This window comes from Jaculus jaculus, chromosome 1 (assembly GCF_020740685.1).
Source record: "Jaculus jaculus isolate mJacJac1 chromosome 1, mJacJac1.mat.Y.cur, whole genome shotgun sequence".
NCBI classification, from domain to species: domain Eukaryota; kingdom Metazoa; phylum Chordata; class Mammalia; order Rodentia; family Dipodidae; genus Jaculus; species Jaculus jaculus.
In genome coordinates, this window is record NC_059102.1 from 59182624 (window position 1) to 59208340 (window position 25717).

General features: G+C 39.8%; 1 protein-coding gene across 1 annotated transcript in view; it reads left to right on the forward strand.

Annotated features, from left to right (window-relative positions):
• The window catches only part of Cfap95 (cilia and flagella associated protein 95), a 96508-nt gene that overhangs the window by 23507 nt on the left and 47284 nt on the right, over window positions 1–25717 (forward strand). Inside the window, exons 2-4 of the mRNA XM_004653142.2 lie at window positions 1442–1550; window positions 20791–20909; window positions 21760–21828. Of these exons, the coding sequence (XP_004653199.2) occupies window positions 1442–1550; window positions 20791–20909; window positions 21760–21828 (297 nt within the window). The remainder of the gene's footprint in view (window positions 1–1441; window positions 1551–20790; window positions 20910–21759; window positions 21829–25717) is intronic.

The window sequence follows — 25717 nt, forward strand, 5'->3', positions numbered from 1 at the left end:
GGTAAGTTTTCCATCAGGCTTGCTCCTTCATCTCTGCATGTAGAAGAATGCCTGTGATGTGTGTGTTGCTAGAACAAGATATCAGAGACTGGGTATATCCTTGTTATTGTGACCAAATACCTAACAGGAAACAGTTTAAGGGGAAAAGGCTTTATTTTGCTTTAAAATTTGAGGGGATGCAGTCCATCATAGCAAGGAAGGAACAGAGACAGGAGTTTGAGGCAGCTGGCCACATTGTATCCTCAGTCCTGGAAGCATAGAGCAGACAGAAAGTGTAGCCTGGCAATCAGATCTTAATGTCCATCCCCACTGACTCACTTCCTCCTTTACGTTTTTGGACCAACTGTCCAAACACATGTGTATATGAACGATATTTCACATCCAAACTAGGTAATTTATAAAGAAAAAAAAATTGCAGAGTTCATGCTGGGGAGGCTGGAATTTTACACTCAGGTCATTGCACTGGGTGAGGGTCCTGGGCTGCATGATAACATGGTGACAATGTAGAGAAGTTTCAGGCAAGTGCAGAAGTGGTCAAGCACAAGGCTGAGAACTCACTAATGCCAGAACCGACCCAGGATGGGAAGAAAGGCATTAGTGCTGTTTCAACACCTAATCTCCCAACAATGCTGTAGAAATCAAATCCCAATCTGAGCTTCAGAGGGGCAAAACCACACCTGTGTGGGTCCTTAAAAGTTTTAGCTGAGGAAACCAACGGATGAATTCTTGAGTGTCCCTTACATGATCCTGACCTGGTATTCTTTCTGAGGGATGCTTGGTCTCAGCTTCCTTTATTTCACCCAAGCAAGCTTTTATGAAAACAATGGCTTCCTTTGCCAGCCACAATACTTTTCACTCCTTGTCTCCAAATCCCTTCTATTTATTCAATATGATTGGAATGGTTTTTCCTCTTCCTCACATGTTTTTGCAAAGTGGGGTTTTTGTTTATTTGTTCTGGAGTTTTTTTATCCTATGGCATTCAGCTTCCCTCAGTGCTATTTGCAAGCAGGGAGCAAAGGTTATTAATAAGAGCCATCTCACTTTGAAAACAGTATAATTAAAATTCACGGTAGAATGAGTTTCCAAAGTGGCAAGTTGCCTTTTAAAGCTATTACCATGCCTTGTTTTAGAATTTACTGTCAGTAACTAAACTACATTATTAAATAAGATCCAGTTCACTGAAGTTACTGAATAATTATCATGTTGGAAAAGTAGTGCTTTTATAATATTCTTAATTTTATCAAATGTGCTAAGTTGCTTTTAGGAAGTAGCCTCAGCATTCCTTGAAAAGTTGGAAAATATATTGTTTGTCATTATATGTGATAAGCTTATAATTAAGATAATGATATGAATATAGCAAATTTTCATTGGATAGTTAAAAAATTAAATGCAATGCAAGATCAAAATGATTTAATCCAGAGGACTCAATTATTTTCTTAAGGCACTATGACAGAGAAGCTTACCCTAAAGATTATGACGTAGAGGGTCCTGAGGAAGTGAAAAAGCTGTGTTACTCTACTTATCGGCGACTGGGAACTGAAGAACCTTTGGTAAGTAGTTGCTGTTAGTTTCTCAGTTTATGCTGGGAACCCTTAGGTGGCAAACATCGCTGAGACAAACATCCGACCAGAAGCTGCTATGGGAAGAAAGGGTTTATTTATTTCAGGCTTACATATTCCAGGGGAACCTTCATGATGCTGGATGAAGCTGGCTCACTCTAGGGTGCATAACCAGCAGAGAGAGAAAAACACACAGCCAGTAAGCATAATCCACCCCCCAGTGACAAGCCCTGCCAAGCAGGGATTTAATGGGAAACTTAATCAAAAATACCTGATTCTATGGGGGACATACATTTGCAGCCAAACTACTGTACCTTGTCACAGTGAAACATGAAAAGTGAGGACAAGAGTATTTTTTTTTTTTTTGAGCACCATCACTCATTAGCTAGGTTGATTACTTTGACAGGTGATTTGGTTACTGTGTGCTTAGCAAATTTACCTGTCAAGTGCACCTACTTTTAAAGGTTATTGTCAAAATTAAATAATAAAATACTTAACATGGTGTCTAGCTGTATTATCTCACATCGTGTCATTATAGCAAAATACTTGACATGGACTACATGTGAAACAAAAAGAGGTTTATATTCTGGAGGTTCATGTTCAAAATCTGGTCTCACTCACACTGGTCTGGTGAGAAGTGGTACATCAAGTTGAGAGGACAAGTCAGGGTACATGGTCACACTTTAAGCCAGGAAGCAGAGAGACACTGAGAGACTGGGGCCATTCCCAATACATTCTGCTGCTGCTGCTGCTCCTCCTTCTCCTCCTCCTCCTCCTTTTGACTGGGCATGGTAGCACATGCCTTTATGAGAGAGAATTGGTGCACCAGGGCCTCCAGCCACTACAAACTCCAGATGTGTGCTCTTGTGTGCATGCACAACCTTGAGTATGTGTCACCTTGTGTGTCTGGCTTACATGGGGTCTGAAGAGTTGAATGTGGGTCCTTCAGCTTCACAGGAAAGCACCTTAACCACTAATCAATCTCTCAAGCCCACATTCTACTTCTTAAATGTCCCTGGTATTTGCAAATGTTACAACTTTGGGGACCGTGCCTTTAACACATGGGCTTTTAGAAGATTTACAACACCAAAGCCGGACTAATGGCACATGGCAAGGGTTCGTGTAACTGGCACTAGACCTGTGGTGCTGCAGTGGTGGCACGCTTCTAGATTCCTCCTTTACCTTACAGAGTAACCCTGTGAAGAAGGTGTTAACATCTCTGTTTAATGCAGGCAGGAAAAGAGACTTCTAATCATTGAGCAACTTATTCAAGGTCACATAGCTAGGGAATGGAAAAGTGAAAGTCGGAGTCTAGGTCTTTGATTTAAAGTCATTTGTGCTTTTCTCAAGGTAAGAGTTGCAAAAAGTTAAAATATGCTCTTCACATTTTGATAACATTTGCATGACCCAGTTACAAAAAGAATATACATTATATAAATCTTGTTTGAATTGTGCTGAGTGGTTTATTTCTTGTCAGTTTGACGATCTATCCAGCAACATGAGGTGGGAGCTCTATTTCTAAAATCTCCCAAACTGTGCCTCACAATGCCAGCAGCTTTGGGGTTAGATGAAATTCATTTTTAGCCTTAGAAGATAGCCTCAAATATCTGACAAGGATAAATATGAATGTGATAAGAAAACTGGACTTGTATCATTTTCTACCTTCAAAGGCTAAGGTACTTTCAAACTATCTTTTGAAATAAAACAAGCCTAAGATGATCCATAACTGTACATTGGAAATTGTTCTAGAATATTTTTCTGTTCTCCAAGGTAATAGGGATGATGAATTAACTTAGCATAGCAATTTTGTTTCTTGCCTTTCTTTTAGTTGCAATGGGCAGAGAACCATCTAGATGGAAACAGAGATTTAGTAAAAAGTTACAGCTGCTGTAATGGGGACTGAGGAAACTTTCTGGAGTCAGTATAGTGCTAAATAAGGTGAAACACTTCTCTCTGTTCTCTCTCTCTCTGTTTCTCTCTCTCTCTCTCTTGCATCTACACATGCACAGATTCTCTTGGCATCTCTATGCTCAGGGTTATGTCCTTCCTTACAGCCCAAAGCTGAGATTTCTATTTTGCCCCTTGCACCACACTGTCTTGTTGGCCATTAGCCAGCACATGGATGGTGCTCTGAAGTCTGATGACTAGCTCAGTCAGAGCTAAGTACTGTCATGTACTCCCAAACCCATTCTTTCTTGAGCATAGGCTTGTAACTAGAGTAAAATGAACATTTCCAGGCATGTACTCAAGGTGTTTTTCCATTAAGAACAAGCTTCTCAAATAGCTTCTGGGTTATGAGAGAAGAAAAGATGAAATGCAATTGAGGTGTAGGGATAACAAACATTGATTACCCTTCATTATCTGCATCATTATAATCAAGACTTAGATTTAGCAAGTTATACAAATAGAACAGTGTTTTCCATTTCTATACCTTTTTGTTTATGGCCATGGAAACTCTGTCCTTTTCCAGGCTTAAAGTATTTAGTGCTGATCCATCCATCATGGTTTTATTTTTATTTTTATTTTTTTGGTTTTTCGAGGTAGGGTCTCACTCTGGTCCAGGCTGATCTGGAAGTAACTCTGTCATCTCAGGGTGGCCTTGAACTCATGGCAATCCTCCTACCTCTGCCTCCCGAGTGTGTGGATTCTTAAAGGCGTGCGCCACCACACCTGGCTCCATGGGTTTGTTTTTACAACAAACTATAAAGGTTTCAAAAACAGATGTTATTATTTTGATTCTAAACCTAGATTCTCAGATTTTACATGGCTCACCCAAGGTCCCAAGGGTTCTGAGTGAAGCAAATACGGGAACAAGTCCTCCTAGCTCTTGTGGGATAGACTGATGAGTCTCTTTCTCTGCTGTTGTTTCAGACTTTTGGTAGATGCCTGAAGTCTAGAACCTTCTCATTAAGCAAAGATTTCAGGTATCCCAGGCTGGCCTCAAGCTTCTTATGTAGCTGAGGTTAACATTTAACCGCTGATTTTCCTGCTTCCGTCTCCCAAATGCTCTACCATGCCAAGCTAGGAATTTTCTTGATTGTTGGAAATACACATCCTAACACAAGATGCTGGACTACCAAGGCAGAACCTTCTAGAAGACTCTAGTTTCAATTTGTGCCAACAGTCATATTCTTAGAGAATATCCTGAAAAGTTGCAAGAGGTTTTGTTTGTTTGAGGATTGCTGGTCCCTTCCTTCTTTAGTTGAGAGGAATTTCAAGGGAACTACTCAGAGATTAATGTGTGTTCCTGGCCTTTGTAAGAAGCAGAGCCCAGGTTTGTAAGGTACTTGCTTCAGAAGTTAAGTGTGAATAGCCATTGATGGGGCAGAGCAGTAAAATGAAGTTAGGAAAAATGAGTGGTTTTCCTACAGGAAAATGAAGGACACTTTCAAAGGAGCTCCTGTTATTCTGTTTCCTGGGAGGAGGGAAGCTGTCTGCTTTCAGCAAGCTGCAGTTGGAGGTCCTCAATAAGAGAATCCCTGAAAACAATCCCCGAAGTGCCCTTGGAAAAGGAGTTACAATTTGAATGTCCTCCAAGCCCAGGGTGCTGGGACAAGACAAGAGAGTAAGGGTCACCAAACACTGTGCCTTTTTACCTGATCTCTCTCCATCAGCCAGACCTGGCAGACATCCAGTGTACAAGAGAAAGGCAACTGAGGAAAGCAGCAACAGAGCAAAGCCCCAGGGCAGGCTCCCAGGCCTACAGCAGCCCTGAGCTGGAAAGACGATGCATGCCTGTAAGACACTTAGAAGTGCTGATTATACCACTGTATTGGGAACTTTCATAAGTACAATGAGATAGCTCTGGAAATTTGAAGGTTCCAGAAAAGCTATGGGACAGGCCTATGGCTTTTATCAAGCAGAAGGTGAGAACACAATGTTCACATGGGATAGAAGGAGCAGCTTAGTTAGCTTTGTGGTTGAATCCTATTGATGTAGATCAGTTCAACAAGACAGTTACACGTAAGGTGCCTCATCGCATGTCTTCTGGGAAACTTCTCAGGCAGATGCCATATGTGACCTGCATTGATTGTATAGATAAAGAAACGAAGCCAAATGAAGCTTAATCATTGCTCAAAGTCAAGTGGTCAGAGAGTATATAAACGTTAGCAGTAAAGTCTAAGAGCTTTTGACAGCTGTAATAATTTGGAATACTTTGCCAAACTTTCCCTTAGAGGGCCAAACTGTCCCACAATTAGTCCACTAAGTCATTAACCTGCCCCCCACCCCAGCTATACTGGTCTGTCTAGGATACTGATATCTTAACTGTACATGTGTTGGGACTTTGATTTCCTGCATCTTAGCTGTAGTTTTGATCCTCTTCCCTTGAGTAATATCTACACATACACTTGCTAGCCCTTTCCATCGGTTTCTCCTCCCAAATGCCTTCTTAGCAGTGTTTGGGTTTTTGCTTTTTTTTTTTTTTTTGCAAGAGTGCTGCTTCTTTTATCTCCTAGTATTTTTGTTGAACTTCCAAAAGTTTCCTTTCACTTAAATTCTGCAACAAGTACTATTGTGACTGTGATTTATTTGTAACAGTATTAAAGTGGGACTGTGTCTACATTTTGGCTCCAAAAGGCCAACAACAACAAAAACAACAAATAGTTTCACAAGACAAAAAGAAACATGAAGATTCTCGTATAAGAAGATGCCATTAGGCCCTCACTCACATAAATGACACTTTAAGAGGATTGAAATCCAAGCACAAAGAGGAGTTGGTGTTTTAGAAAGGCTATGCTCTATGTCTTATCTGCAAGTCTCCTTGGGTGCCTGGTGCAGGGGTCATCTTCTAAAGAAGCAGAACTGGAGTGCAGTCACATGTCTGTTAGAGGTGGAGCAAATGTGTACTTGGGGCATCTTGTACTTTGATTTTGGATCCATGAAGGATATCTTACATGTCAGCTGTAAGCCATTAGAAAGAAGAGAAAGCCACTTAAGATCCTACCCCATGTAAGATGGGGGAACGACCAGCTGGATTTCCAGATATGGAAGCAGGACATTTAAATTTAGCTAAAGTCACATATCATAAGATATACCTTTGTGTCTTCCCAGAGGGAATCCCAAAACTACCAGAAGATTAGCTTTTAATCTATAAAGAAAAGGTCAAACCTAGATATGACTAGAGGAAATCAGAGCAAGGCTACATTCTGCCTTTCTCACATCTACTCTATCCTCATACTGCCACAACCTTCTGTCACCTCCCTCCCCCAGTTTGGAGGTGGCAGGGCATAGAGTGTAGAGAAGAATTCCAAGAATAACAGCTAAGAAGCCAACCATGGCCACTGTACCCACTGTTGCAGACCAGGACGAAACAAGCCTCATGTAATGGAAAGAGATGTGGGATGGGACGAAGACTCAGTTGGTTAAGTACTTGCCACACAATCATTGAGACCTGAGTTTGGATCTCTAGAACCCATATAAAATCTGGATATGATGACATGTGTCTGAAATCCCAACATGAGAAAGGAGACAGGAGGATCCCCATGGCTTGCTGGCTAGCCTATATAGCCAAATCAATGAGCTCTGGGTCCAATGAGAGACTCTGTCTCAAAAAACAAGGTAGATCTGCCAGTGTGATGATGATAAGACACTGAGAACATTCAAAATGTATCAAGGCAGAAATCCAGAAGCTGCTGAGAGCTCAACACTAAAGTTGACTTAAAACACACTCACCATGGCTCAGGGTATTTTACAGAAGAGGGGCTGGATAGATTATAAGAGCCACAGGGTGTTAGTGTCCAGAGGCATTGCCCATTCCCCCCATAATGACTGACTGCTGCTCTCACAACTCATATCCTACAACCCCATGGTGAATACCAGCCACCCCGTTGAGCAGGGCTCTCAGTGGAATGGTGACAGGGAGGAGGGCAATGGTATCAACACATGATTTGTCCATACAAAATTTCTATTTAATAGTTTAAAAAATAAGGTAGAGAGTGATGGAGGAAAACACCTGCCATTGAACTCTGGCCACCTCTTGTAGCTTTGAGGTCCTTTTTGGGAAGACTTGATACTACATCTCATCATATAGGACGACTGTGGCTATATTTAGTTGTCCTGTTTTAATCCCTGCAAATCCAAGTCATCTTCCACCCATCCTACATGAGGAAAGGCTCTGAAATGGCTCCATGTCATCTTTTCCCCACACGTGTGCCCACTCACTCATGTGCACACACGCACACACCACATACATACACACACATTTCTCCCCCACCCACCAAAAGGAGATTCTTTAAATATAATTTGACATCTAATTGCTGCATGGGACTGAACATTTTATCTATCCTAGTAAGATTCTTCTGAGGACAAAAATAGCCAGATGGCTTGCATATTATATGACAGCAACCAGAAAAACTTGAGAGAGTACTACCCCTTTCAAATGTCTAAGGGAAGGCAGTAATAGATGTATAGACTTGTCTTTGGATTGTGTCTGGGTAGAAGCCCCACTTATTCACCAAGCCTATTGTACATTTGTATGTTATTGTTATACATTCTCAGTCTCTTTTCTGATGGTAGTTTTCTTCCTGTCACTTAAATCAGAGGACATGTTTCAGACTCGGTTGCTGTCTGTCTCCCTCTAGTAGCACACAAGCTCTGTAAAAGTTGGGACTTCCTTTTGTTTTCTTCCCTGGTATCCCCAACTACTAAAATAATATCTGAGTCATAGTAGGCTCTCAATAAGTATTTGTGGAAGGAAGGAAGGAAGAAGCTATGAATAGAGGGGAGGAAGGAAGGACTGGATTCTACAAATGTATTCTGAAGTTTTATTCCTTTTCCAGGCATCATGCTAGAGGGAGAAATATAATTCCCATCAAGGTTCTCATGTGTAAGGCACTTCTAGGTTCATAAAGAAAAAGGGAACAAATCCACAATGGGAAGTGGTATGGGACGAATGATAAAAAGATCAAAAAGCTACAGAGGCACCCAACTAATAGGGATTGGGGGAATTCAGGGAAGCCTTCCTTTGAGACTTTGAGCTCCGTCTTAAGGGAACAATCTCTAGGCAGAATCTGGAAACACTGCTCAGGTTATGTTGGTGGGATAATAAGTTTACTAGTTGGAGAGTTTCTAAAGTTTTAGGAGGCCAAGTGGGCCACAGGGAAGCTTGATTGATAAGGGAACAGTCATTCAAGACATTGGAGTTTCCTTGATTAATCTATTAGTCTAAGTGGTTATGAGTAATGGCAATTACAGTATTGTGGTGTTTTACATGGATTTTATTCAAGTGCTATGTAACAAGATAAGAGTAAATTCCACACAAAATAAAGTCTTCCAGAAGACTACTGTCACTGCTTCTCCAATTTGTGAAGCCTCTAATCCTAATAACACTACCAGTCAGGGATAGGGACCACCTGGAATGTGTGACTGAGATGCTCAACAAAGACTACTTCTCAGGATTCCTTGCACTTATTTCCTTTCTCTCTCTCTCTCTCTCTCTATGTGTGGTGTGTGTTGTAGTCACATGTATTTGCAAACGCACAATCATGAGGAGGACAAGGGAGAGTGTTCAGTGCCCTCCTCTAATAGTCTTCAACATTGTTTTCTTGAGATGGAATCTAACTGAACCCAGAGCTGCTGCTGTTGATCAGACAGGTTGACCAGTGAGCTCCAGTGATTATTCAGTCTCCACTCTCTACAGGACTGGGGTTACAGGTGTGCATAACAATAGCAGCTGTTTGTATGGGTGCTGGTGCACAGAGCACAGGGAGTCAGCCCCTCTCACGCCCCAGTGCTTGTGTGGCAAGTGTTCCTAACCACTGAGCCACCTTCCCAGCCCTTAACTTATGATCTTGCTTAAACATGGAGCAAAATAAATTGAACTTGGAGAATAAAACAGTTGTTACCACAGACTGAAGCACTGAGGAATAAAAGAAAATAGGAGAAGTTGGCTAACTATCACAGAGGTAGGAATCTAGCGTTCTGCTACACAGCGCCGTGGCTGCAGTTAATGAGCATTTAAGAATAGCTAAGAGAAGCTTTTAAATGTTTTCACTATAAGAAATGATAAACATTTGGTGATCCTGATTGGACCATGGTACAATGTATACATATACATCACATCATACCCTATAAATACATATAATTAGTATTTGTCAACTAAAAATCAAGACAAATAAAACTAATAATCCTAAATACGAGCTGTGTTAGATAAACTGTGGCATTCAGAATTAGTGAGCCTAAGGGGAAATAAAAGATGCCATTATACCACATCTCAAAAATTAGATTATAATTTACTTAATTGGTTCATATGCATTTCTTTGAAATAGAACAGTAATTTGACTAGTCTGCTCTTGCAGATGCTTCTTGTGTTCATGTTTAAGTAACACAAAGAAGACTATGGATCAGAACTTGCACATGGGATAATTTTAAGTCCTACTAGATGAGCTCAGGCGCGTTCAGAGTGGTGTGGCTGTAGACACTTAAGTGCCTACTAGAAAAGGAAGATATTTGGGGGTTGTGGAGATGGCTGAGTGGGTAAAGTGCTTGCCACGTGAGAGTCTGGGTTCAGACTCCCCAGAATCCATGTAAAAGCCATACATAGTAGCGAGTGCGGAGGAAGAAATAGGAAAAAGAAAGTGCCCAGAAGCTCACAGAGCAGCTTGCTTTTCCATCTCAAGCAGTGAACGAGAGACCCTGCCTAAAACAAGGTGGCAGGCAATTACAAACACCAGAGGAGGTTGTCTCTGACTTCTACACAAGTGTCATGGCATGCACGCCCCTGCCTTACATATACACACAAAGATAAATAACCCACTGAGGAGGGACCCAAGGAAATGGGAGCGGGGAGAGGTAGTAAAAAAGAATAATCTGCTAAAAAACAAACAAACAAATAAATAAATAAATACAAATGAAAACAATGAGGATGTTGGAGACAGTGGAGTCTGAGGCAAGGTTGCCTCTTGTTTCTTGTCTCCATGTCTTCTAGACCTGATACCACTGGTTTGATCATCTTCTCTTGGAATTACTTCAGGTCCTTTTCAGTACTAGCACAATTACACCTGCTTTTTCTGTTTCAAGACTACCACATACATTTTGGTCCATCGAAGGTACTCTTCTTGGTTTTTTGCAACATTGGTGGTGTTTTTATCCTAGCAAATATTTTTCTCTGCAATTTTTAAGGTTTGGGGGCAGCAAACAAGGTACATTTGGATTGCATAACTCTTCTTTGGTGCTCCATTTCTTCATTAGTTGCATGGTGCAATCAGCAGCAGATGTGTGGCATGCACACTCAGCAATGGAATTTTCCTGTTTTTCCTATTTACACTGCTTAGTGGAATTAGCCCTATCTCTATACTTGGATAAAAACATGTACAGGTGCCATGAATTTTATGTTCACCTTCAAATCATTAAAGTTGCATTCCATTTATACAATATCTCCTTAAAATGATGAGTTTCATGTAAAGCCCCACTTTTCTCTGCTTCCAACCTGTAGCTAGCTCTGAGGAAAGTCTGCAGAGGGGAGTTTGGGGGAATGTAAGATTGATGGGTCTTCTATTTTTCCACTTGTTCTACTATTTCCTCCTAGACAATTGAACAATAAAAGGTCTTTTGTGATTATTTGTCTACTATTAATTATTTTACCAAGACTATTTTATGACAATGGTTTTCTCAGGGCTCTAAATAGTGAGAGAAAAAAAAATCCTAGAGGATTCATATAAGATTTATTGCTTCTGGGGACAAGAGAATACCAATGTATACAAGCTTGCTTGAATAAGAAGTGAAGAAAGTGAATTAGTCTTATCATTGCACCCTAAAAGTCTTGTTTGTTAAAAATAATGCTGGTTGTTTTTGTGAGCATCTTTCTGGGATCTTTTAGAATGTGTGTGGCACTTCTGAGTTAATCTAGATGTGAAAGCAGGGGCATTATCTCCAAGGGCAACAGGACTGCAGAGAAATAAGAATTTTAAAAATTATTTTTTCAGAGAAGGACTTATAGTAAAGTCTTGGTATTATCTGTGTAAGATGATTATGAGTTTTTGGCAAAAGTGCTAAACCACTACTCCTGGTAGGAGTGCTGGGCAACACAGTCTTAAATAAGACATTTCTTTATTAATGGCTACAGATCTAAATATCTGCGTCTTTATTCCAAAACAAGGTGTCAAACCATTCATGTAGAAAGCACAAAGCATTGGACAATAACAAACTTTGAACTTCTGGCCTCACTAAGAAACATAAAAAAAAATGTACAAATGGTTAAGGGGGCTGGAGATATGGCTTAGTGGTTAAGTGCTTGCTTGTGAAGCCTAAGGACCCTGGCTCAAGGCTTGACTCCCCATTACCCACATAAGCCAGATGCACAAGGTGGCTCATGCATCTGGAGTTCATTTGCAGTGGCTGGAGGCCCTGGCGAGCCCATTCTGTCTGTCTCTCTGCTTCTTTCTCTGTCTGCTGCTCTGAAATAAATAAAATAAACAGAAAAATTTAAAAAATGATTGAAACTGAAAAGACCTGGCCAAAAGCATTTATAATGTAAAGGGATCTTCATGAGAGAGTCCAGGATATACTGGCATCTAAAAGGGTGGAGTGAGAAGAGTATTATTTTATGACAAGCCTTAAGAATTAAGGTCTTGAATATGGGTATGATGGTACACACCTTTAATCCCAGAACCTGGGAGGCAGAGGTAGGAGGATTGCCAAGAATTCAATGCTACCCTGAGACTGCATAGTGAATTTCAGGTCAGCCTGGGTTAGACTGAGATCCTACCTCAGAAAACCAAGTAAAATAAAATAAAAAAGATAAAGATAAAGAAAAAGAATTAAGGCCTTGAGATGGAGAGTTGGATAAACAGTTAAAGCGTTTTCTTGCAAAGCCCAAGGACCCAGGTTTGATTCCCTAGAACCCACATAAATCAGTAGCATAAGGTGGCACAAGCATCTGGAGTTTGTTTGAGGTAGCTAGAGGCCCTGGTATGACTATTCTCTCCTTTTCTCTCAAGTAAATAATAATTACTTATAAAAAAAGAATTAAGGCCTTGAAAATATCACCCAGGAAATTTGATGTTTCCTATTGGTTGGGGAACTTGATAGATTGATGGATTGAGGAATCACTCATGCTTGTCAAAGATTATAGGCTAGAGAATTGGTGTGTCAGGGCCTCCAGCCAGTGCAATCAAACTCCAGACATGTATGCCACCTTATGTGCATGTGCAGCCTTGCATGCTTGCATCATCTTGTGTGTCTGCCTTACATGGGACCTGGAGAGTTGAACATGAGTCCTTAGGCTTCACAGGCAAGGCCTTAACTGCTAAGCCATCTCCCTAGCCCTGCTGGGTTTTCTTAAATGCAGCACATATGGGAGAGTTCATTTTGAAACTTAGAAATTGGGTCCTTAAAAAGTGATTCTCAGGCTGGACAGATGGCTTAGTGGTTAAGCGCTTGCCTGTGAAGCCTAAGGACCCCGGTTCCAGGCTCGATTCCCCAGGACCCACATTAGCCAGATGCACAAGGGGGTGCATGTGTCTGGAGTTCGTTTGTAGTGGCTGGAGGCCTTGGCCTGCCCATTCTCTGTCTGTCTCAGGGACAACAAATTGTAAGATCCTGCTTCTTAACCCAGTCTGCAAACCTATGTGTTTTGGTTGGGGCATTGAGGCCGTTGATATTAAGAGATATTATTGAAAGGTGTGCATTTATGTTTGCCTTTTTTTTTTTTTTTGTGGTTCCGATTCTACCTTTGCTTTCTTGTGTTAACTAGTATTTGAGTATGGCTTGTTTTTTCCAGGTGCCTTATATGTGTGCTTTTCCTTTTCTTTAGCATGGAGGATTCTATCAGGTATTTTCTGTAGAGCTGGTTTTGTCTTCAAATACTCCTTTAACCTGCTTTTGTCATGGAATGTCCTTATTTCTCCATCTATTTGAGTGGATAGCTTTGCAGGATAAAGTAACCTTGGTTGACAGTTGTTATCTTTCAGAACTTGGAATACATCACTCCAAGCCCTTTTGGCTTTTAAAGTTTGTGTTGAATAATCTGCTGTAATCCTGATGGGTTTGCCTTTGTAGGTAACTTGGTTTTTCTCTCTATCTGCTTTCAATATTTTTTCTTTGGTTTGTGTGTTTGGTAGTTTGATTATAATATGGTGAGGAGAGGTTCATTGCAGGTTTTGTCTGGCTAGGGTTCTAAAGGCTTCCTGTATCTGCATTGGCACCTCTTTCCCTATTTGGGGAGTTTTCTTCTATGATTTTGTTGAAGATGCCTACTATGCCTTTGGGGTGGAATTCTTCTCCTTCTACTATGCCCTGAATTTTTTATATTTAATCATATTTTTTTTCATATTTTTCATAGTGTCCCGAATATCTTGAAATTCCCATTCATACTTTTCTATAAGTTTGTCTTTCTCTTTGTTGGACTATATTAGATCTTTCACCTGGTCTTCTAGCTTAGATATTCCATCCTCTCCTTCATTCATTCTACTGGTGAGATTTTCTTTTTTTTTTTTTTTGGTTTTTTTTTTTTTCGAGGTAGGGTCTCACTCTGGCTCAGGCTGACCTGGAATTCACTATGTAGTCTCAGGGTGGCCTCGAACTCTCGGCGATCCTCCTACCTCTGCCTCCCGAGTGCTGGGATTAAAGGCGTGCGCCACCACGCCCGGCTAAGATTTTCTATAGTGTTTTTTATTTCCTTAACTGTGTTCTTCATTGCTAGTAATTCTGACTGGTTTTTCTTTATTGTTTCTATTTCCTTATTTATGTCTTGTATTGCCTTCTTTATTTCATTACATTGGTGTCCTGCATCTTCTTTGATTTCCTCTTTGATTCCTTTGATTTCCTCTTTGATTTCTTCTTTGATTCCTTTGATTTGTTCTTTGACTTCTTTGAACATATTTACAATCATTCTTTTGAAATATTTCTCAGGCATTTCCTCTAACTCATTCTCACTGGAGATCATTTCTGATGCATTAATACTTTTAGGTGGATTTATATTGTCTTGCTTTTTAGTGTTTCTTGTGTTATAATGTATATATTTTTGCATCTTGGATTAAGTTAATGCTTGGATTTTCTAGCTAGCTGGGTATTCTTAGCTGTATCAATTGATTTGATGTTATATATCTTCATGGAAGGAGCTTAAGGTGTTAGGTGTGGATCTTAAGACTCTCAGAGTATCTACAAAGGTGTTCCTAGGGGTTGAGTTTCCCTGCTATGGTAGTATTCAAGTAGACTGAGTGGAATAAAATACAGGTAGATTCTAAAATTTAACTAAAGACTGTACACATTCAATCAAAAACAGCACCAGGTATTTATGCAAGAGTAGTTATTATAACAACCAGGTCCTCTATCAACAAAGGTTAAGATCTCTGGTCTGTTGAGGGATCCAAGTCAGCTTGTGACCAAGTGAGACCCTTCCCTGGTGCAATCCCAGTTACCTTTTTGGATGATTTTTGGTCTCAATCAAGCTGCTGGCTGGGTCATTGGGCTGTTGTTCTGATTTCTGGAGCTGGGCACTGGCTTTTCCTGTGGGGCAAACCAAGCCTGGCAACTGCATATCGGCACCCCCACTGCTGGAACTGCTACTGTTGCTGCTGAAGCTGCCACTGCTGGATCTTTTACCGCTGCTGCTAAAACTGTTGCTGCTGGGTCCGTCGCCATTGCTGCCTCTGCTGCTGCTGCTGTAGCTCCCACTGCTGCCTCTGAAGCTGCCGCTGCTTGATCTGCCACTGCTGCCGCTGAAGCTGCTGCTGCTGGAGCTGCTGCTGCTGGATCTGCTGCTGCTGGGGCCGCTGTTACCCGTGCTGGCGCTGCTGATGTTGCTGCCGGACTTTGCTTCTGCTTGGGTACCGCTGTTGGCTCAAGTTGGCGTGGCCAGTTCCCAGGACCACTGCTCTGTTCACTGGAGCTGGGCACAGGTGGTGGGGGCGGGGAGGAGAGGGAGTCGCAGCTGCTCTAGTTCTCTCACTGTTCTATGTGTTCTTCTGTGTTGTGATCTGCTCCTCTGTTGTTCACTGCCGCTCTCCCTTCACGTTTCTAGAGTTTGCAGGGAGCTCTGGTGTGAGTGGAAGCTCTTCTCACCTGGCTTTTCATGCAGCTGGAGCCGAGCCTGGCATCTTTCTGGTGCACTGCCGCCACTGTCGGTGGACCTGCCAGGGTGGCTTTTGCTGGCCTGTGCAGGCTCTGGATGCTCTGGATCTCTCCTACTTCTCTGTTGCTGTTTCAATTTCCTATACACCTCACTTTTTAGTAAAAGTGTGTATTTTGTTAATTTTTTTTGTCCCCCCCCCCAGGCTGCTTTGGCATGGTACCTACACCGCCATTTTATCTGGAAGTCTCTCTCTATCTCTATCTGCCTCTTTCTCTTTCACTTTTGAATAAATAAATAAAAATAATTTTAAAAAAGTGATTCTGAAGAGAATAGAGAATAAGAATGATATTATGAAATGAGCTTCCTGTAAACACTTAATATTATTCTATTATTTTTTGACTCAAGTTAGATTTTATTATTCAAATTAAATGGAAATTTTAGTGGATAGCCTATGAGTGTGTGATATGTTAATTTACCTATTTTGCATGCCTAATTGCAATTTTCTACTTTGTGAAAAAAAAATATATTCCAGAGTCTTTAAAAATATATGGAGGGCTAGAGAGATGGCTTAGATGTTAAAGCACTTGCCTGTAAAGCCTAAGGACTCATGTTCCACTGTTCGGATCCCATATAAGCCAGATGTATAATGTAATGCAAGGTTGCACAAGGTGGTGCAGTCAGCTTGAGTTTGATTATAGTGGCTGGAGGCCCTGGCATGCCAATTTTTTCTCTCTCTGCCTCTCTTCTCTCATGCATAAAAAGGCCTGTCTGTTGGGGTTGCCTCAAAAAACAGATATGGAAGAGCTTTCATGAATTACCCACACTTATTACAGATTATGAACATTTCTATACCCAATTGATTTTTCACATTCAGATGGTAGAGGATGAGATTTGCTTACATGTACCCCAAACCCCGTAAACAAAATAAGCTGTTACAGGAGGTTTTATTCTTCCTTGTAAAATGTCTGGGCATAGTTGGCCAGGACTAGTGTGGAAGTTCCACAGATTGCTATAAGAGACTGATAGTTTGTAGCTTTCTGCTCTTACATCCCTTGGCTGCTAGGTACCAATTATGCTTGCATTCCATACTACTTCAGGACAGGGATAACAAAAGAAGGACTTCTGGAAGTTTCATAAATAACTTCTACTAATATTCCTATGAATGATATAGTCAGTGCTCATGTCTAAGTGCAAAGAGTAGCTGGAAAATGCACTATATAAATGCCCACTTAAAATGTGGGGAATCTTTAAACAATATATAAGCAAGGCCCAATATTAAGGATAATGTTTGCCTCCAATACAGAAGTTGTGAGTAGTCTCTGGAGTTAGATAGCTTCTCTCTGGTTCTTTGTCTACCAAGTTATAGCTACTATAGGTTCTGTGGTTTGTTTACTAGTATAACCCTGTATGTTAGCCAACTTTTCAACAGTATAACAAAATATTCATGTCACTTACCTTTATAAAGAAACAAGTTTATTGAGTTCACAATTTTGGAGGCTGTAAGTCCAAACAGCCTAGTATAGACTCTGGCAAGGTCTTCATGGAGCTGGTATCAAGATGTGTGGAGAAAGAATTATATGGTGAAGTAGGAAACAGAGAACTGGGTTGGGCCCAGTGTTCCATTTATAACTACTGCCTATTGGGAGCCAACAAGGGCTCACAAGAGAACTATCTCATGCCCCTAATGACATAAGGTGTTTCCAATAGAGGTTCCACCACTCTTTAATTTTTCCATAGTACCTCTCTTCTGGGAACCAGTCATACAATCATATGAACATGAGAGATGCAAATTAAGCCATATCCAAACCATAGTCCCTGGGAAGCTGGTATGACGACTGGCACTTCACAGACTTGGATGGATGGGTGAATGGTTGAATTTTGAGTAATGGAACTTTTGGGCCAGAGAGATTGCTCAGTGGTTTAGCTTCTTGCCTGCAAAGCCTAACAACCTGTGTTTGATTCCCCAGCAGCCACATAAAACCAGATGCACAAAGTGGTGCAAGTATCTGGAGTTTGGTTGCAATGATGGAAAGTCCTGGAGTGCCCATTCTTTCTGTCTGCCTCTCTTCTCTCTGTGTGTCTCTCTTCTCTCTCTGTCCCTCTTTCTCTCTCTTTCTCTCTGTCTCCTTACAAATCAATAAGTAAATATTTAAAAAAATTAATATGGTGAATTATGAACTTCTACTTTCTTTTGGTTTACCAGGCCACCAGTCCCTGTCAGCCTTTGCTTTCTTTTCCCTAAACTGGAAGTGAATTATGTCAAATGGTCTTCCTTTGCCCTCTAGATATATTTTTATCCTTCTCAATAAAGTGCCAAAGAGGTGGGCCTTGCAATTGGGCCAATGGGCTTCCTTGCTCTCTGTCCTCCACTGGGGTCAATCCTTGTGAGACACTAGCTTTCAAGTGGCTTTCTCTTTATAGCCATAGGCTTTTCAGGGTCCAGCAACTAGTCTGTTTGTTGACTTTCATAATATTTTTCATTCAATTACATATCAGACTCTCCTCAGCACCCCCCCCCATTTGATTATTATTTTCCTTCTAAACCCATGGTTTCTATTCAGCAACTGGAGTTACTTCAAGTATTTTAATGAAATAATGTATATAAAATGATTACTACAGTGTGTCCAGAATAAGTTCTCAATATGCCTAAGTTGTACCAATTACTATTTTTAGAAATATGTGTGTGGTGGCCGGCCTCGTGGCGCAACGGCAGCGCGTCTGACTCCAGAAATATGTGTGTGTTTGTGCATGTGTGTATGTGTGGGGGGGGTGTGCATGCAGATATGTGCACATGTCTCTAGAGGCTGGAGGATCATCTTGGATGTCATTTCTTAAGCACACCACCCACCTCTTCTTGAGACAGGGTCTCTCATTCACCTACAAGTCACTAATAATGCTAGACTGCCTGGCCATTAACTCCAGAGATCTTCCTATTTCTGCCTCCCCACTGCTGTGATTATAAGTGTGTACCATCATGACTGGTATACTTAAATGGGTTCTTGGGAGTGAATGCAGGTCCTCGTGCCTTCAAGTCAAGCACTTTATTGATGAGTTATCTCCTAGCCACCTGCCAATGCTGAGCCTATCTGTTTCCTTTCACTTCTCATTATTTATTATCTAGAAATATCTTTGCTTCATCTAATTTTCAAAGGATTAGTTGATTGATTGTAGTGTTGAAAAATGATTCTAGTATACCTAAGGTTAAGTTTTTAGACTTATGCCTTCAAATAAAAGAGTGGCTTCTCTTTTTTTCCCCAAGAGGTCTTTATTTCTTTCCTTTTTGTTAAAATACATACTACAAGGCCCAGTGCAGTGTATTTTATCATCAACTTGTAAGCTGAGAAACATGAGCAGAAGACTAGTTGAGATGAGGGTATATGGGTCAGAGCTGGGAAGGTGTCCTGGAAGGCTGGAGAAATTCAGAAAGTTGAGGTCTTCTAACTTGGAGTTTAGAGAAGCCAAGAATCTAGAGTCAAAGTCTAGATCAGTGAATTGTGGCAACAAATTGTTTTGAGTAGCATAAGATCTTAGTTATAGCAGAGCTGACCCCAAATATTCCAAAGCCTTTTGGAGTATACATACTATAGCTGTGACAACCTTGCAGCAGAAGGCTTCCAAGAAAAGGTACTCTCTAAAACAAAAACAACAAAAATCTATTGGGAATAATGTGTTTTAGGGTTTCACTGAACATTGTGGGGAGTCTAGTCTTTAGGTTTGGGACAAGAATGGATTGCCATGGGTTCTTGTTCTTTCCTCTGAACCTCTGAATTCATCATCTAGAGTTTTGTATGGTAGAAATACTGAGTGCTAGGATACCAGTCTTTGTGTTCTTAGGAACAAGAACTTGTATTTCTAAAGTCCCCTTGAACCAGGCATGGTAGTGCACACATTTAATCCTAGTACTTGGGAGGCAGAGGTAGGAGGATCACTGTGAGTTCAAGGCCACCCTGAGACTACATAGTGAATTCCAGGTCAGCCTGGACTAGAGTGAGACCCTCCCTTGAAAAACCAAAAAATAAAAATAAATAAATAAAAAATAAAGTCCCTTTGATGCTACAGGTGGTTTGAATATATCATATGTGTATGTGTGTGTGTGTATATGCACACACATATGTATATAACATATATATAAATTTTATAATTATTTTATATATATATATATGTATGTATATGTATAATTTTTTTTTTTGAGGTAGGATTTCATTCTAGCTCAGGCTGACCTGGAATTCACTATGTAGTCTCAGGTGGCTTTGAACTAATGATGATCCTCCTACCTCTGCTTCCTGAGTGCTGGGATTAGAGGTGTGCACCACCACTCCTGGCCTATCTTATATTTATATTATCCTAATAATTGCTTGATGATCTTTTGAATTACCCTTTGGTGGAGATTGAAAAACATTATGGCTAAAAATGGCAGTGATATTTCAATCCTTCTGGATTTATAAGTGATTGCTATATTTCTTTAATCAGGGAAATTGAATATATGTCAGTGCTGAACAGGATTAAGAAGAACATTGAAAATGCATGCGGTGACTATTTAGTTGAATGAAGTACCTTCTCTTTTATAGGAGACAGTGATCTGATTTTTATTTTTCAGGAACATCACAATAAGGAATTGTTATTTTCAGATATTTATGATGAAGTAGTTGATGGGTATGAGAGATTTCTTATTTTTAAAAATGGTTTTATTTATTCGTAAAGAGAGAGAATGGGGAAATGAAGGAGAAGAAATGGACATGACAGAACCTCCTGCCACTGCAAACATGCTCCAGATGCACACACTACTTTGTGCATCTGGCTTTACTTGGGTACTGGGGAATCAAACCCAGGCAATCTGACTTTGTTAGTAAGTACCTTTAACCACTGAGAAATCTCTCCAAGCCAGTTTCTTACCATTTAAAACTATCAGCTGAAGTCAATAATTGCAGTAAAAATATGCTTCAGCTGGGTGTGGTGGCGGACACCTTTAATCCCAGCACTCAGGAGACAGAGGTGGGAGGATTGCTGTGAGTTCAAGGTCACCCTGAGACTCCATAGTGAATTCCAGGTCAGCCTGTGCTAGAGTGAGACCCTATCTTGAAAAACAACAACAACAACAACAACAAAAACAAAAACAAAAACAAAACAACAACAAAAAAGCTTCAATAGAAAAAAAATATTTTAGCACATCACCTTTTTGGTTATTCATTTTTTTCTTTACTGTGGCTTCTGTTTCTCCAGATATGGATATCAGAAGCACATGAACAGATGCCAGAACTTTTAATCAGCAGAGATTTGAATGAAATAAAGAAAAAGGCCTTATTAAATGCAGAAACAATGTGCCCTGGGATTTTTGAAAGGTATTCTTTGTCTTTTATTTTGCTTGCAGAACGCACACATTCAGGAAAGGGATCATACTGGTAAAAAACAACAACAACAAAAAAGTGGAGTGGCTCTGGCCATACATCAAGCACTGTGACAAGAACCAAGCTTTCTGCTCATATGCTAAACAGTTTGGAATTCCTTTCCTCCAGATCATTTGCCTATCAATGTTCTATGTCCATGTGAAATCTCATTGCCTCTTTATTCATTTTTCTGGCTCAGGCTTCTGACTGCCCAGATTGGAACCTCACTTCTACAATTTACTTGTGAAAGTTATTTGGTGTCTATAATCCTGTTTGTACAAATGTAAAATGGGAATTATTATGGTGTTTACCCCATAGGGTTGCTCTGAACAATGAAAGATGTTTAGATATGTTGCCAGAAGTGCAGCAGGAATTAGCTAAGTTGTTATTAATTAGAACTAATTACTCTGGCGTCCTTGCCTCTTAAGTATTTGATGACCTACATGACAGTTTGATTTATGTTCTGGCTGTTTCTTTGTGTGTCTTTCCTCAAGGAGTTACTCAGGATAGGAACAATTTCTCAATTCATACCTGTTCAACTACAACCTGGCACAGTGCCTTTCTGTGGAAACGCATAACATGGACTTTGTCTTATATTTAATTATTGGAAAAATCAGTCAAAATCATGAGAAAATGCCAAAATTTCCTTTCACTTGTTCGGACATTTTATTTTGCAAATGTATTAGCATTGCAAACATCATTTTTTAAAAGCAATCATAAAAACTCTGTCCCAACTTACTTTGATGTGACTTTAAAATTTTATATGGCAGCCTGACACATCTAAAAGTTGCTATCTTGTTTATAGGGACCCTAAATCACCTACCACAGGTTTTCAGGCTGTTTTTACCAGACGTCAACCAGATCGGCGCAAAGTGTAAGTTCTCCCTAAACTATTATGGACTGTTCAATCTGTTGAATAAAAGGTTTGTTTGCAGGGATGAGAGGTCAACACAATGTCACATAAAACTTTCCTTTAGTAACAGATTGTTGACCATAAGAAGGAATAGCATTAGTTAATAGTAATATAATAATAATGTAATGTAATAGTAATAACAGTAGCAACAAATTATTAAAGTACTTAATTAATATTTGCTTATTCTTTATTTGTGATTTCTCCAATTCTCTAAAACTTGTTTGTAACCTCCACATAATGGAATGACAATATATTCCTGTACACCCAGAACTTGTGAGGCTGAGGCAAACGCACTGTGAGTTTCAGGCCAACATGGGCTACATAGCACGATCTTAACTCAAAAGCAAAAAAAAATTAAGGTTTGCAGAAGATGGCAGATGGTATGCAGGCACTGTCTGCTAGAATCTCTAGGGAATAATCTTGGGAAAGTTGGACAACAGCTATCAGAAGGGATATAGGATTGCTGGAAATCCATAGTTTAATAGGAAAGTAAAATGGGAAACTTGAAAGAGTAAAGCAGGAAAAAACTTGCAGTCTACCTTGGAGGAATGGATGGGTCTGGGAAACTCTGTGCTCTCAGTGATCAGAGCCATACTTAAGTTAGAAATCCTCAGAATGTAAAAAGAAAAAAAAAAAGTGAGAGACAAAATTATATGTGACAGAGGGAGGAGAGATGTCTGAAAAGCTTTCTTTGCTCTGTACTTGACCAGAGTAATGGTGGGGTGGCATGTCAGAAGACTGAGCCAAAAACTTGGTAGCTTTAGACCCTCAGTGAACCATACTCTCAGAAAACTCAGAGCAAGTGTCATGAGACTATGCTGAAATGTCAACAACAGGATACCTCTAGACTGCAGAGAAGAAACTTTGAATCAGAAATGCATGTAGTACTCAGCAAGGTGAAAACCTAGTTGCAGACAGAATCTACAGGAGAAGACAAACATAGATTCCAAGCAGCATGCCTAGCATCAGGAACAATCACCTAAGGGTAAGGCACACACTTACAGCTGATGTGACCCAACCTATCAAGAGATACCTACTGACAAGGCCAGCATCTGTGACCCCATCTCACAAAGGTCCACACAGGGATGTGATGGCATCTGGGAGCTCATGAAGGAATGCTAAAAGAGTGGAGACTAGAACCAGTAAGCAGACCAGACTGCATTGAGAGTCTATGCCCTTAGCTAGCTCTCCATTTCTTTTTATCCTTCCTTTGTTTAAGGCTTAATGTCAATATTGTAGACCCGATTAATGAAATAAGGAAGTCAATACAAGATATGAACATGGTATTCAATAAAAATAGAGAGAAAAAACCAAACTAACTAAAAGTAAATAAAAAATACCATGGGAAGCCAGGCATGGTGGCACATACCTTTAATCCTAGCACTTGAGAGGCAGAGATAGGAGTATTGCCTTGAGTTCGAGGCTACCCTGAGACTACATAGTAAATTTCAGGTCAGCCTAAGCTAGAGTGAGTGAGACCCTACCTTGAAAAGTAAAAACAAAACAAACAAATAAACCAAAAACAACAACAACAATAAAAACAGGGAGGGGGCTCTGGAGAAATTTCTCAGTGGTTAAGGCATTTGCCTGCAAAGCCTATGAGCCCAGGTTTGATTTCTCAGTACCCTTGTAAAGCCAGATGTACAAGGTGGTACATGCATCTAGAGTTAATTTACAGTGGCTAGAGGCCCTGGCATGCCCATTATCTCTCTCTTTCTACCTGCCTTTCTCTCTCTCTCTCTCAAATAAATAAATAAATAATATTTAAAAAATCACCATGGACAACCTAGTCAGTAGAATGGAAGAAGGAGATAACAGACTATCAGGGGGGCTTGGGGACAAAGGAGTTGGAGCATTCAGTCAATGACAAAGCTGAATTAGTGAAAAGGTATGAACACAACATTCAAGGTATATTGGGCACTATAAAAGACCAAAGTTTAACTTGAGTTAAATAGCATCATAGATCAATCGAACCAAATAGATGTTGCAGAACATTCTATTCAAACACTGTAAAATACACATTCTTCTCAGCATCCCATTGAACTTTATATAAAATAGATAGATCACATATTAGCATACAAAGCAAGTCTTATCAAATACAATAAAATTTAACTAATTTCTGATTATCTTCCTAATTGCAATAGAAATAAATAATAAATCAATATCAAGACCAACTATAGCACATACACAAATTCATGAAGACTAAGCAATTATGAATGGTCAATGAAGGAAGTAAAAAAATCCTAGAATTGAATAAAAATGAAAGTAGAATATGCCAAAACCCATGGGATACAATGAAAGCACTCTTCAGATGCAATTTTATAGCAACAAGTGTCTATTCATACAAGGTTTTAACTTAAAAAAAATAATTTTAATTAGCAAATTTGAAAAAACAGAGAGACCTCAGATAAAGATGTATTTCAGTATAACCCTTTACAGATCTTCATTATCCACTCATTTATTGAGGGACATGAAGGCTGATTTCATTTCCCAGCTATTGTGAATACAGCTGCAATAAATATGGTTGAGCAAGTATCTCTAAGGTAGTAAGACGACTCCTTAGGATATATGCCTAGGAATGGTATACCTAGGTCAAATGGTAGATCTATTTTTAGCTGTCTCAGGAGCCTCCACACTGATTTTCACAATGGCTAGGTCAGATTGCATTCCCACCAACAGTGTAGGAGGGTTTCTCTTTTTCTACATCCTCCCTAGCGTTTATGGTCATTTGTTTTCATGATGGAGTGAGATGGAATCTCAATGTAGTTTTAATATCCATTTCCCTGATGACTAGGGATGTAGAACATTTTTTAGATGTTTATATACCATCTGTATTTCTTTAGTTTGAGAACTTTATTTAGTACCAAAGCCCGTTTTTTAATTGGGTCATCTGATTTCTTATTATTTAATTTTTTTGAGTTTCTTATATATCCTAGATATTAATCCTGTATCAGATGTATAGCTGGCAAAGGTTTTCTCCCATTCTGTAGGTTGCCTCTTTGCTCTATTCCCAGTGTCTTTTGCCATACAAAAGTCTCATAATTTTATGAGATCACAGCAGTTAATTTGTGGTTTTATTGCCTGAGCAATTGGCATTATATTCGGAAAGTCTTTGCCAAGACCAATATGTTGAACGGTTTCCTCTCTACTTTTTCCTCTAGCAGTTTCAGAGTTTCAGGTCTGATATTAAGGTCTTTGATCCATTTGGACTTAATTATTGTGGATGAAGAGAGATAAGGCTCTATTTTCATCCTTCTACAGATATATATCCACTTTCCATAGCACAATTTGCTGAAGAGGCTGTCTTTTCTCCAATGAATATTATTGGCATTTTTGTCAAATATCAGGTGGCTATAGCTACCCAGACTTACATCTGGGTCCTCTATTCTGTTCCACTGATCTACATGTCTGTTTTGGGCCAGTATGATGCTGTTTTTGTTTCTATGGCTCTGTAGTATAGGTTGAAATCAGGTATGGTGATACCACCAGCCTTATTTTTGTTGCTCAAAATTGTTTTAGATAGTTGAAGTTTTTTGTGCTTCCAAATGAATTTTTGGATTGTTTTTTCTATTTCCATGAAGAATGCCATTGTAATTTTGATGGGGATTACATTAAATGTGTAGATTGATTCTTCTGATCCAACAAGGGATGTCTTTCCATTTCCTACTGTCCTCTGCAATTTCTCGCTTGAGTATTTTAAAGTTTTCATTGTAGAGATCCTTCACTTCCTTTGTTAGGTTTATTCCAAGGTACTTTTTTAATGCAATTGTTAATGTGAGTGATTTTCTGATTTCATCTTCTGTGTTTTTTGTCAGCATATAGGAAGGCTACTGATTTCTGTGTGTTTATT